The 13,742-nt window shown below is 33.6% G+C and overlaps 1 protein-coding gene across 6 annotated transcripts in view; it reads right to left on the reverse strand.

The window, feature by feature from the left end:
- The window catches only part of INPP4B (inositol polyphosphate-4-phosphatase type II B), an 865,488-nt gene that overhangs the window by 168,107 nt on the left and 683,639 nt on the right, over nt 1-13,742 (reverse strand). For all 6 annotated transcript variants that reach the window (XM_033215351.1, XM_033215352.1, XM_033215348.1 and 3 more), the window contains one exon: nt 13,275-13,379. In XM_033215351.1, coding sequence (XP_033071242.1) covers nt 13,275-13,379 — 105 coding nt within the window. The remainder of the gene's footprint in view (nt 1-13,274; nt 13,380-13,742) is intronic.

The raw sequence follows: 13,742 nt of genomic DNA on the forward strand, positions 1-13,742 counted from the left end.
TGTTCTTAAAACAACAACAACCACCAAAAGAAAAAGTCCACAAAAAAACCTTTTAGACTTCATGGGTTTGTCTGTTATCTTAATTGTGGTGACAGCTTCATGGGGGTATGCCTATGTCCAAATTCATCAAGTTGTATAAATATATGCAGGTTTTTGTAGGTCAATTTTACTTCAATAAAGCTGTTTTATAAAAAATGTAGACATATATTCCACTAAGCCTAAACTAAATGTATTCTTACTTCAACTTCTCCCAAAACATTGCCAGTAGCCTCTCCAGAACTACCCAATAAGAAGGGAAGGAAAAGGGAGAGAAAATCTGAATAGAGACAGAACTCTGAATTAATGAAAGTTTAAATAACTAACTTTTGCCAAATTTGCAAAAGCATTTGTCCATAAGCATGTTTATAATTCCTTGTAGTGTCTTATAAGAGGCCCATGCAAGTGGCAGGCCCTGACACTTCAGCTGTTTCAGCTTTACGGTGAATCTGTGTCTTCAATTCATCCATAATTTCAGCATCCTCCAAAGTGACTCTCTGGGAACAGAAAGAGTCTCTATTCATCCACCTCCCTGCTCATGAGAATTCTAGACATCTATGAAGAAACCAAGACATTTTGAAATAGCAGGAAAAGAAGAAGCATGGTGTTTGAATGGTCTCCTCCTCTCATAACAAAGAACTGATTGTTTACTGTTAAATCTAAATGAAGGAGTTTGTGTTTCTATAGAACCATCTATATTATAACTCCTAAGTTATGAACAAGCTGTTCTGTAAAGTTCTGATGTTTTCTTTTAATTCTATTTTCTATTTATGAACTCATCCCTTTTAAGGTTTTCACACCATATTTTTACAAAGGACTATGAAATCTCTTGACTAGTTCTGACCTCTTCCAAACAAAATAATCCAATTCCTAACAGCTTTATGGGCAAGTCTGAGTTTCAAAACCTATTCAGCTTAACATGTTCCAACTCTTGACCCTAACTGGCTCTTCCTTCCTGGTTCCCTGTGACAAATACAGACAACACATTCCTTTAAGCCTCCAAGAGTAGAGTCCTCAAGATCATGTTCAACTCCTCTCCTTCCCTCATCATTATATCTCACCAGTTCTAACAACTCTGTTACAAAATCTTAATTCTTTTTGTTCATGTTACTTATCTTTATCTTAGTGCTTACCTTCCTCATTTCTTGTCAGGATGACTACTGTCTCTTAACGTTAGCCTCTCTGCATCCACAATGCAGTAGTTCACTTTTATATGAGTGGCCAGTCGGTTACTCTGACACACAGCCTTCAATACTTAATTCCTCCTTATAAATGTTCATAGTAGAACATTAAAACATCTCAAGGTCATATTTAGGTCATCTATGACCTGGGTCCAATTCTTCCTTGGTCACACCATCCAGTGGATTGTAAGCACCATGAAAGTGAAAATTATTGTAATCCCAGCACTTTGGGAGGCCGAGGAGGGCAGATCAATTGAGGCTAGGAGTTTGAGACCAGGCTGGCCAACATGGTGAAACCCTGTCTCTGCTAAAAATCCAAATATTTAGCCAGGAGTGGTGGCAGCCAGCTATAATCCCAGCTACTGGGGAGGCTGAGGCAGCAGAATCACATGAACCTGGGAGGCACAGGTTGCAGTGAGCCGAGATCATGCCATTGCACTGCAGCCTGGGCAATAAGAGTGAAACTCCATCGGAAAGGAAAGGAAAGGAAAGGAAAGGAAAGGAAAAAGGAAAAAGGAAAAAGGAAAAAGGAAAAAGGAAAAGGAAAGGGAAAGGGAAAGGGAAAAGGAAAGGAAGAAGGAAGGAAAGAATGAGGGAGGGAGGGAAGGAGGGAAGGAGGGAGGGAGAGAGGGAGGGAAGGAAGGAAGGAAGGGGAAAATTATTGTAGTCATTTTCAAGAGTATATCCTCAATGCTTGGCACACGGGAGGTACTCCTCATTTATAGCATGATTGTCTGTTGTCCAGTTACAACAGCAGTTCCACATTTCTTGAAGTCTTTACATCTTCGTCTTTGTGTTCTCTGACTTGGATATTTTTCCATCCCAACCTCCCTTCCATTTCTTTGCTACTGAAATTCCACTGCTCTTTTGCAATCAAACTCAATTATCACCTTCTCTTTGAAGTCTTTCTGAATATTCAAGTCAGAATAATAATTTTTATCTATACTTCCACATTGCTTTGTCTTTACCTTGAAGATGTAATTCCTTATGATAGTTTCTGCATTCAAATAAAATAATGAATATGGTCATAAAATTGTTACAATTGCCTTAAGACTCATATTCTTCACTGGATATATGTTATTTGTGGATAAGAATTGTATTTAATAAACAATAACAATGTTAATAATAATGATGGTGACAATATAGTAAGAGCACAATAAAAGTTCCTAAATGAATGAATAATTATGACAACAGTTGGCATTTACTCAGTGCATACCTGAACCCTTACTTTAGTAGGTACTCTATTTTCAGGATCTCATTTAATTTTCAAAATAATACTATAAGATAAATATAGTTTCCTCAACTTTATAGATAATAAGACAGATTCTCCATGAGATTAAATAATGTGTCTAGTCTTAATGCTAGTAAGTTTCGGATCTGATATATTTTCCGAAGTCTGATTCACTAAACAAAAAAACTTATACTGTAAACAACCTTCAATGTCTTAGTCACGCTTAGATTCTTCCCTTAGCTGCAGCAACAGTGAGCATATACTGGATGCTCAATAAATGTGATTTGTGTTAACATTCTAGATGTTTGTTTCTAAAATAGAGATGTTTTTGTGATCACATCAAAAAGAAGATTAAACATTTATTGTTAATTGTGGTCTCAGAGGGCAAACAAAAGTTTGTAATTTATAAAAATAAAAAAATGATTAAACTGACCCGACCTATATTATCCTAATCTTTATTCATTCACTAAACAAACACCCACGGAACATACATTATTTTCAAGAGTGACCCTAATTTCCCGTGAATATTTAAAATTAAGGGTCAAAAATTTCTGTATTAGAATTGATGTCATTCTTATTTATCAAATATACAGAGGTTTCAGCATGATTTACTACAACAGCAACTAGGTATACACTTAAATTATAAGCAAAATTAATTTTCATTTTAATTACCTTTCTCATCCAGGTATCGTTTCTATTTTTGCTATAGTTTTCATTTGTTCTTTTTTTCATTCTTAAAATACTTATTTTTTCTTAAGCTTTCCTTTTCCAGCTTTCTCCCATGCTTTTTTTCCCCTATTTTTACTTAAAAAAAAATCCTTCCACAATCTTATGTCATATCCACAATTCCCTTTTCTTATCACTCTGTTCATTTCCTTGTTCTCATCTTTGGCTTCCTTCCCTGTGTTCCCTGTAGGATTCCTTCGCTTCAGAGGGTCAATGTCTTATTTATAATCCCTTGAATTACTTACAGTTTGTGAACTCTTTTCCAATTTCTCATCTATTTATTTTAGTATCTTTCTCACTTTTTTATTTTATAAGTTCATAATATAGGCAAACATCAAGTGGCTGTAAGATAAATAAGTGTAAATATTCTGAGGGAAAACAGTATATTTGGCTTTTATCATATTTATGATTCATATTCCTAACTCAAGATAATTCATGGAGAGATATTCTACATATTCTGTTAAGATGTCAGAATATGGAAAGTAAATGACACAATTAATTAAATGTCTTTTCTTTAATCCTGTTCCGATTCTCCCACTCTCCTAAGGCTCTTCCCATTACCTAAACTGCCCTTCTCTCTTTCATTTTTCTGTTCTTTATACTTGTAAATTTCATAGTTAGGCCTTGTTGCTAAGTTAGTTCCTACACAGAGATCTTTGTGTAATGTATTCAGCTAGAAATACTTACTTCTTCCTCTTTCCTATCATAGTCCTAAATTCATATCTTTATCAGAGTATTACTTTTCATATTGCATAAAATAATTTTGATAGTTAATTTACTTTCTTCTCTAGGCTTCACACAATATAAAATACGGCATTGTGCATTTAATGTCTTTTTCTTCAAATGGAAATCATTGTAAGCTGTAGGTGTTCAAAAATGTCGATAAATAAATATATAAATATTTAGATGCTCAATTTGGTTTGTCTTATTTGTCGTTAGATCATACAGGGAATTAATATTCTTAACTGATGAATAAAAAATATATATATATATATATATATACTGTCAATAAAAACATTAGAATCTGGCTACACATGCACACACACACACAGATGTACATATACACACATCTCAGGAATATGTGTGTATGTATGTATATATATTTTCTGGATTATAGTCTATAAACGATCAAAGAGCTTATAACTAAATTGCTATCAATATTTCCATGGAATTTGAATTAACTTTTAATATGCTGTCCAAAACAGGAAGGAATATAGAAGTCCTTTAAGGAGATGTATTCAGGTTGGTTTTTCCACTCACACATTTTTTCTCTTCTAGGATCCTGTCTTTCATTCAGCTGTCAGGTCTTCTCAAGCTCCTCCAATCTATAAGAGTTCCTCAGTGTTTCATTGTCTCTCATAATCTTGACATTTTTGAAGAGTACTGATCAGTTACTTTGTAGAATGTTCCTCAGCCTGGGTTTCTCTTACAGTTTGTCATTAGACTGAGGTCCTGCAATATGGAGCAGAATGCTACAGAAGTGATGTGCCCTTCTCAGAGCATCATATCAGTGTATGTTTCTGTACTACTTTGAGGCTAACCTTGAGGCATTGGGGTGCCTGCCATACTGACAGTTAATTCTCCCCTGGAAAGTTAGTAAAAATCTGGGGGGACATACTTGGAGACTATGCAAATATCCTTTTTCTGCTTAAACTTTCACTCATTAATTTTTACATTCATTGATGGATCTTAATTGTCACTGATATATCTGAATAGTAATTTTTTGTTTCATTCTTCTCACATTATTAATCGGAATTCTTCTGAAAGGCATGATTGACTCTTCTCCTCCATTCATTTACTTATTCTGTTGTCTATTAATATTAATATAGGCCCATGGGAATTTTTTATTTGGTTAATGACTCAGTAATATCTTTTTGCTGTTCAAGTTGTGCCAGCTTTGTGTTTTGGGAGCTCCTTAAGGTTGGTTATTGTGCCCTTTATATATAACTATTCTATTAAGAACATTTTTTTTTAGCATACCACTACTTTCCAGAGCCACAAGATGCTCCAGAATCATCTTGTATTTTCCCTGACTCAGCCCTGCAATCAACCAGCTTTCCAATAAACCTTGATCCTTTTTATTAGGGAATAGTGTTTAGAAATCAAGCACTGAGGACTAGTTATGCTCACTGCTACTATGGTGTCACTGTTTTCCCTTTCAGTAGCTAGGACTAGAAAACATATACTAATTGTGTATACATATTTCCATATTTATTACCTTATCTGCCTCTATTCTTTATTTCTCATTCCTTTTATTATCACTTTTATAATTTTATTGATCATTTATTATCACTTAACACAATGAAAGTAAGTTAAAAATAAAGCAGTTTGGGGATAAGAAATTCTAAGACAGTTATATTGATAGGCAACAAAACAATCAGGATTCGAAAAAAAATAAGCAGACTTATGTGTTCTCAAATGTGAAAGTACTAGAGAGCTAAAATAGGGGAAAAGTCCCCAAACATTCTGCAGTTCTGAACTTCATAGAACAAATTTCAAATTGACAAACTCTCACAGCTAGCAGAAGTGTAGTACCTTATCTAACTTCTAGAAAGGCATTTTCAACCTATGATATTCCATTGCTATCTTCTCCACAAAGACACTAGATATGCTTTATGTCTAGCTACTTATAAAGCAAACAAAGCCTCCCTCTCTTTGTATTTCCTCTATTGCATTCTGATTCTACCTATCTTGATCAGAACCACCCCTCAAAAAGCTTGAATCTTTGTGTGCATATTTTACAGAAGTCCAAAGAGTTTGGCTTTAAATAGCATTTGTATACTTCAGGTCTTCAAAAAACTGGTTTTAAGTTTTAAACTTTTAACTTTGATAGCCAAAGAGTGACTTTGAAGGAAACAATTGGAAAGTAGCTGCTGAATGTTATTCTCAGAACTGACATGAATTTAAGCCAAGAGAAACAGTTTTGTTCTCCAGCTACGCGTATGTTAGGTCTGTCACATGGTCTGAAATGACATTATGTACAGTTGTGTAATCCTTAACTGTAATTGAGATATTTCCCCTCACATTTAAAACTAGTCACTCAAATTGTTAAAATATCAATACTTCTCATGAAAATTACAAATTTATTATCTTAGGTAGTCTTCTTAATATTTCACAATTGTCATTTGATAATTATCAGCTACCAGTATCTCAATGTGAAACAGCTAGGTTTATCTCCTTTACCCCTTCAGCCTTAAATTTCACTTGGAACTACTACAAAATAGTAGACTGATCTATGTATACCATGTGATTTATTTCCTGGTCTCTTCAGTCAATGAAGAATGGTATACACTTAAAGTACCATGTTCATTCTTAGCTGCGGCAGTTGTATTCCTTTAAATTTAGAATTAACTGCAATTGACTGTTTTCCTCCAAGGAGAAAAAATGTACAAGAAAAAAATAACCTATAAGAAAACAAAATTAAAATTCTAAGGTAACAATACCTATAAGAAAACAAAATTAAAATTCTAAGGTAACAATTTGATTGGTAAAATCTGTATTATCATTTTAAAAATCTTTTTATTGTACCCTGCTCTTTATGATTTTTTGAACAGCTTTTACCATGGCCATATCCTGTTCTTTATGTATCTTTGTGATTTGAATAGCCCTTAGCTGTGTAATAAAGGTCTTCAAATTTTTGGTATCAAGAGACAGTTATAAAAATCTAAGTGGGAATTTTTTATAGAAAATTTAAGAAAAAAATACGTTTTTTTTTTCATCTACATGTGTCTTCCTTTTTGGACATTTTATAGTGTCTCAAAAATTGTCTTTGGCTTTGTGAAAATTGCATAGTATCCAAAGTAATAGATAAAAAGTAATAGAGAAGTAGAATTTAAGTTGTTGAGTCTTGCAAAGCTAAAGACACCGGATTGGTTTGAGATTTAATAATAGGGCTGCCTTGTAGCCTTTTAAAAACCATTTAATAATAGAAATGAGATAATAACTCTATTTTTCCCAGAAAATCTTTCTAAAATTTCTACAACTATAAAATAGTGCTAATGTCAAAAATGAAGACACGCTGACCTCATATCAAGGAACAACGTAAATATAATCTCCGATTTCAAAATGGCATGTAATATGCCTTTGACAGGAATTGCAAGTCTTTAGGGATTTTTAAGGGAAATCCGTTTCAAAATAGTCCAAGCAATTTGACATCGTTATTAAATATATCTAACGTAATTATGCTTCACTGATGAGGTGATACTCTCAGATTCTTGAGATACAGAAATCAGAGAGCTCTAGAAGCTCTTCTCTTTTGCTCCTTCTTTCTATGCAGAGATTATAAAATGAAAGGCCAAAGAGGTTAGCTGACTCCTCCACAGTTAACACAGTAAATATTGGCTACTGTTCGACCTGATTTCAACTGCAGCTTTATGATATAAAATCATTTTTTAAACATATTTTAGTCAAGCTTCTTTTCATACCAATTTACAGAATCCCACTTGAGATATCTGAAAAACAACAAACAAAAACAATGAGAGTGGGCGGGGCTGTGCTTGACAGGTGTATTTCACTCATGCAAACTAAGGGCAAGCCCATTCATTCCCTGTGGGCTCAAATCAGGAACTGAAAAGCCATGAGAGACTATCTCTGCCTTTCCTCTCTTTTTGTGGTCTGCCTTATTACTGTATGTCTGATTCTTCTTCCTTGTTGGTTCCCTAGAACACAATTAGAGTTAAATTCGTGAGGACAGATTGTCTCTGAATCCCCAAAGAGAATACACGAGTGAAACTCCATTGATTTAGCTTGGGTGAAGTGATCACACCAGACTCTCTTTTTATTTTTTTGCACATGCTGTGTCAGGCATTGCAATCACTCAAGCAGCTATATCTAAGGGGACCAGGCTCACAAAGTAAAATCACAGCTATATAGTGTTTACAAAACACTCATGCTTACAGTTAGCTAATATATTAATAATGCAGAGTTGCATAAAGAAGGCTTTCAGTACTATAGATTACAACGGATCCATAAACTATGTCTGCTGTGAAACAAAGTAGCTGCTTTAGTTTGAATTCATTACATTTTATAGCAAAATATTATACTTTTCTATTGTATATCTATAACATATAAAATAAAACAGAATATTACATAACAGGAATTTATATTCTATAATATTCACAATTGATGTGCCATGAAAATAAAATGTATTAAAGTATATTAGTATAAAATATTTTGTTTTTAATTTTGGGGTTTACGTTTCATTCTTGTCACTGCTGGCTAAGATCTATTGTGGTGAGCATTCTACTTGTTGCATTTAGTTTAAGTGATGAATAAGGATGAAAAACTTAACTTAATGAGTTTCAGGGCACCCTAAGTTAACTGCAGGTTATTCCATTTGTCAGTATGAGACATGACAACATTAGTTCTGCTCAGTTACTTATTTCAAGAGCTACATATTGGCCTTGTATTTAGTGACTCTGCCAGCTATTGTTTGCAAAGCTTCCTCTCCAAATATAGCAGGCTTATTAATCAAATGTGAAGACACAATTTACTAATGGTAAAAATGAAAAAAAAGATAGACCACATCCAAATAGCTTGCCAGTAAAATGCCAAGGCTTAGCCCATCTTACTTGCATTATTACCTTGCAATAATAATTCAGCTAAACATTCAAATCAGTAGCCACAAATCTTAAATAAATTCAACTGCAATCCAAAATCTGTTAAATACATGTTATAAAAGAAAGTAGAATATTTGATTCACTACCATCTATGAAAACTTTTAAGCTTTTCATTTTGCAAATAACAAAATGACACTCAAAGAGGTCAAATAAGTTAAAGTTAAAGTAGTAAGTGGTAAGGACCCAAAATTTCAATGGAGTTTTCAACCTGTATTATAACATGTAGTTGGTGACCTAGTCTATATAGAGGCTACTTAATCTGAACTCCAGTTTCAACTAATAACTTTTAATATTATATAAATATTTTTAAAACATAAGCTTGATAATTTAGCATGCTGTTATACATGCAATACAATTCTGTGCTGTTCCCATTAATGTGGCTCTTAAGATATCTAGCCTTTTCCCATATTTTCTCTTTAGCTCTTCAAAGACCAGAACCAGTCTTTCTGCTGCTTTGTAAAAAATCTTCTAGTTTCTGGGTTGTACCCTAGATCTGTAACATTATTTTTTTTTCTGTATTGCTTGATATTTGTCATTACAAGTAAGAAATTCCTTTCAAAATCCTCTTGTGGGTTTGCTTGTACCTCCCAAGAAAGATACCTCAGAATGTGACTTTATTTGGAAATAAGGTCTTTACAGATATAATCCAGTTGAAATAAAGTCATTAAGGATGGATCCTAATCCTATATAACTGTTGTCCCTAAAGGGGACATTTGGATACAGAAACAGACATATAGAGAGGGCAGGAGAACACCATGAGCAAGATAGAGGACTGGCATATAACATCAGCAGGCAAAGGATTACCAGCAAACCAGCACATACCAGGAAGGGAAAAGGAAGGAATACTCCATAGGTTTAAGGGGAAGCATGGCCCTGATGACATTTTGATTTCAGACATCCAGCCCCCAGAATTGTGAAAAAATAAGTTTGGCTATTTTAGCAACCCAGTTTTTGGTGCTTTTTTACAACAGCTCTAGAAAACTAATACATATCCCAAACCAAACAAGTTAGAAAATGCATGCATGCATGCATACACACACACACACACACACACACACACACACACACACACACCTTTTGTTTGCTTTTCTGAATTTCTTTCTTTTAGTTGCCAGATTGTTTCTTTCAAATCTTCAAATCAGAGAATCAGAAACTAAACATATTGTCCTCATCCTATTTTACTCTATTTTTCAGATGGTACCTTTGAAAACAGTATAGTACATGGTTCTTTCATTTTCAAGAAAGAAATATGAAGTAAAAGGCCACTTTGATCATAATTTCTCTTTGTTTGGTGGAGGTATTTTAAGGTTAATCAACAAACATTTGAATACATAATTAAATATGAATTCATATGTATGTGGTCCCAAACAAATCTATCTGGTTTGATGACACTGTCATCTACCCACGGCTGTAAAGCAAATTATCCTTTTCCCTCCTTGGCTTATTCCCTCAGTCAGTAAGTATTTGCATGTGATGGTTTCTCCAAAATGCATCTTTAAGTCATCTTTAATCTAAACCTGGCTATTTCCTTAGTTCAAGACTTCGCGGATTTTTAATAGGTTCTTACTTGATCAATTTTCTCCAATTACATCAGTTCTGATAAAACAGATCCATTTTGTTCCAGTGATGCAAAATGCCACATGTATAATAAAGCTACTATTATTTTATCATTTTATGTGTTTTACGCACCCTAACTCAATCAGGAATGAGAATGAAATTGCTTGGAAAGATTAAATAGCAGACTCAGCTCATGTAAAAAGTGGTAGTGCTACAATTCAAGCCCAGGGCTATTACACTTTAAAATAATATAAACATTTTACTACATCATAAAAGCCTTTTCATTTTGGCTATTAAAAAAACATTATGTTGATTGTCAGATAGTTCTTAAGTATTTTAGTTTCTTTAACACTTGTAACAGTTTGTTTTTGGTTATTTTAAAAATCATTACCTAATGTTCTATTCAAACTACTGACAGACACTCAGTAATTAAGGAAGAACTACTGTCTACTCCATTTTGTGCTGTTATAACATAATATTATGGACTAAGTAACTTGTATTTAAAAAATATAAATTATTCTCTAACAGTTCTGGAGGCTAGGAAGTCTAAGATCAAGGCACTGGTATCTGATGAAGGCCTTCTGCTGTGCTTTTAAATGGTAGAAGGTGGAAAAGCAAGAGAGAACAAATTTTGTAAATCTACAAGGCAGAAGAGCTAAAGAGGGTAAACTTGCTTCTGAAAGCTCTTTTTATCGTGGCATTAATTCACTCATAAGTGTAGAGTTCTCTTGATCCAAATGCCTCCCCTTAGGTCTCACCTCCCAACATTGTTGCACTGGGGATTAAGTTTATAACACATGATTTTCAGGGATACATTCAGACCACAGCAGTTTCTAAATGCCTTGGGCCAATCCATCTCTCTTTTTTTTCAGTTCTTCAATTTGACATAATCTTAGGTGAATAAGACCTAAATTAAAATTTCATATACTTGATCACCACATATAATAACATAATATATCAGAATAAGTATAATCACACTTAAACTTGCAAATCAGCTGATGATGTATATATGGTTGGTATGCAAACACTAGAAAATAAAGTTTAATTTTTCAGACTATAAAATTTCAGACAATTCTAAAGCAGAACTTAGATCTCACTTTCACATTTTAAAACCACATTATTGAGGTATGATTGACATAGTAAAAGCGATATATACGTATACAACTTGATGACATTGGACATAAATATATACTCTCTAAACCATTACCACGACTTATGTCATAAGCCTATCAATCATCTCCAAAAGGTTCCTCTCTCTTTAATATTGCTATTATTATTAATGTATATGTGTCTGATAAGAACACTTAACATAAGATCTATCCCCTCAGAAATTTTAAAGTATACAATATAGTACTGTGAACTATAGACACTATCCTGTACCATAACTCTCTAGGACTTACTCATCTTGCATAACTGCAACTTTGTACCCTTTGACTAATACCTCCTTTTTTCATCCTCCCCATAGCCTCTGGAAACCACCATTATACTCTCTGCTTCTACGAGTTTGACTATTTTAGATTCCTCATATAAGAAGTGTCATGTAGTATTTGTCCGTCTGTATCCTGGCTTATTTCACTTAGCATAGTATCCTCCAGGTTCATCCATGTTGTCTCACCATGGCAGGATTTTCTTCTCTATAAGACCGAATAATATTCCATTCTTTGTACATACCACAATTTATCTTTTCACCCATTGATGGACATTTTTCTGTCTTGGCTACTGTGAACAATGCTGCAATGAATGTGGGAGTGCAAACATCTCTTTGAGATTCTGATTTCAATTATTTTGGATAAACACCCAGATGTGTGAATGTTGGACCCTATGGTAGCTTTATTTTTAGTTTTTTTAGGAACCTCCATATTTGTTTTCACCATAGTGGCTACACCAGTTTACATTTTCACTAACAGTGTACAACAGCTCTTGTGTTTTAACCTTTCTAAACCTGTAACTACTATGTTGTGACAAGGGCTACAAAACAGAGTGTCAGAATGAGAATTTAGATGTCTCTCTAAGTATGTTTGTATGCATTTTTAGGCACTTATCCTAAAGAATTTGATAACTTTGTGACCCCTAAAAGACAGGTACTAGTAGGATGAACACAGCATTAGTCTTTTAAACAGGGAAACATTTAAGAAGTAAAGGAAGCAAGAGTACCATTAACAATGGTCATAGGCATATGTAGGGACAGGGACATAATCTAGGACTTTTGCCAGCAAACCAGGGCATAAAGTCATCCTGAATTTGCATAATTGCTATAGTAATAAGTTAAGGAAAAGGGGAGATGAAAAGATATTGGAAAGTATATTTTTGATAAATGGCAAGGGATTATGTATAATGGTAATAAATATGACACCATATTGGTCACTCTGGATCATTTTCAGGTACGTTCAGAAAAACCTATATATTTCTCTTTGACAAATATTTCTTACAACTGATTACTTTTAAATACTCTACCACTTTCTACCTTACTATACTCACTTTTTTTCCATAGAAAAGGGGGCTTCTATCGATAGTTACCAGTAAGTCAAAAAAACTTGGCGTATTAGTCGACTTTGGGGCTTTGGTTTCTCAAGACAGGAAAAATATGAGCAAATTTCGTTTTTTCTTTTTTTTTTCTCTAATTCAAGTGAGCACAAGTGTTACCTATTAGCCACCGTTAATACTACTTAAGGATGCTATTACTCATTTTGCATTTCCATCTCTACCTCAATCCAGGTGCCACAATCATAAAATATTTCTCAAAAATACAGCAACAAAAATGTCATAGTCTCTTTAGCAGGATTTAGGGTCATTATGAGGTTCAATTGTTTCATTTTCAACTGTATATAATTGTTAAACTTCACTTCTGCCAACACTCAAGCTGTTCAAAGAGGTACACACTGTAACATAATTTGCCATTTTGAAAAGAATAATTTATGATGATACCTTTCAAGTGAGGGCTGTGTACCTGCATTCTTTGCAGATGTAGATTTACTGGAACAAATTCTAACGTTTTCTCTCCTTTGCTGCTGCTTGATTTGAAAGAGGACCCTGATGGAAACCAGAAATTAAACATTATTAGTAAATAATGATAAATTAATATGCATGTTAAAAGATAAACCTGACAGAAAAATGTTAAAAGAACTTCAGAAAGAAAAACATATCCTATATTTATGAGTTGCTTTTCTTCTTAGAAATTCAATATTTTAAAAAATTATCTCAATTATTCATATAATAATTCCGTAAGGTAAAATAGGGTAACGTTTTCTTTGTTTTAAGATGTTAAAGTTAGAAGTAAAAGAGTTTTAAAAAAATCTCCAGTTCTCCTATCTACATAAAATCAGTTGATTATTTTTTTTTCATTTCACAAGCAGGAAATGCAATTCACTTCGAGTAAGTAGAGTTATTGCTTCC

Source organism: Trachypithecus francoisi, unplaced genomic scaffold (assembly GCF_009764315.1).
Source record: "Trachypithecus francoisi isolate TF-2019V2 unplaced genomic scaffold, Tfra_2.0 Lachesis_group1, whole genome shotgun sequence".
In the NCBI taxonomy this organism is placed as follows: domain Eukaryota; kingdom Metazoa; phylum Chordata; class Mammalia; order Primates; family Cercopithecidae; genus Trachypithecus; species Trachypithecus francoisi.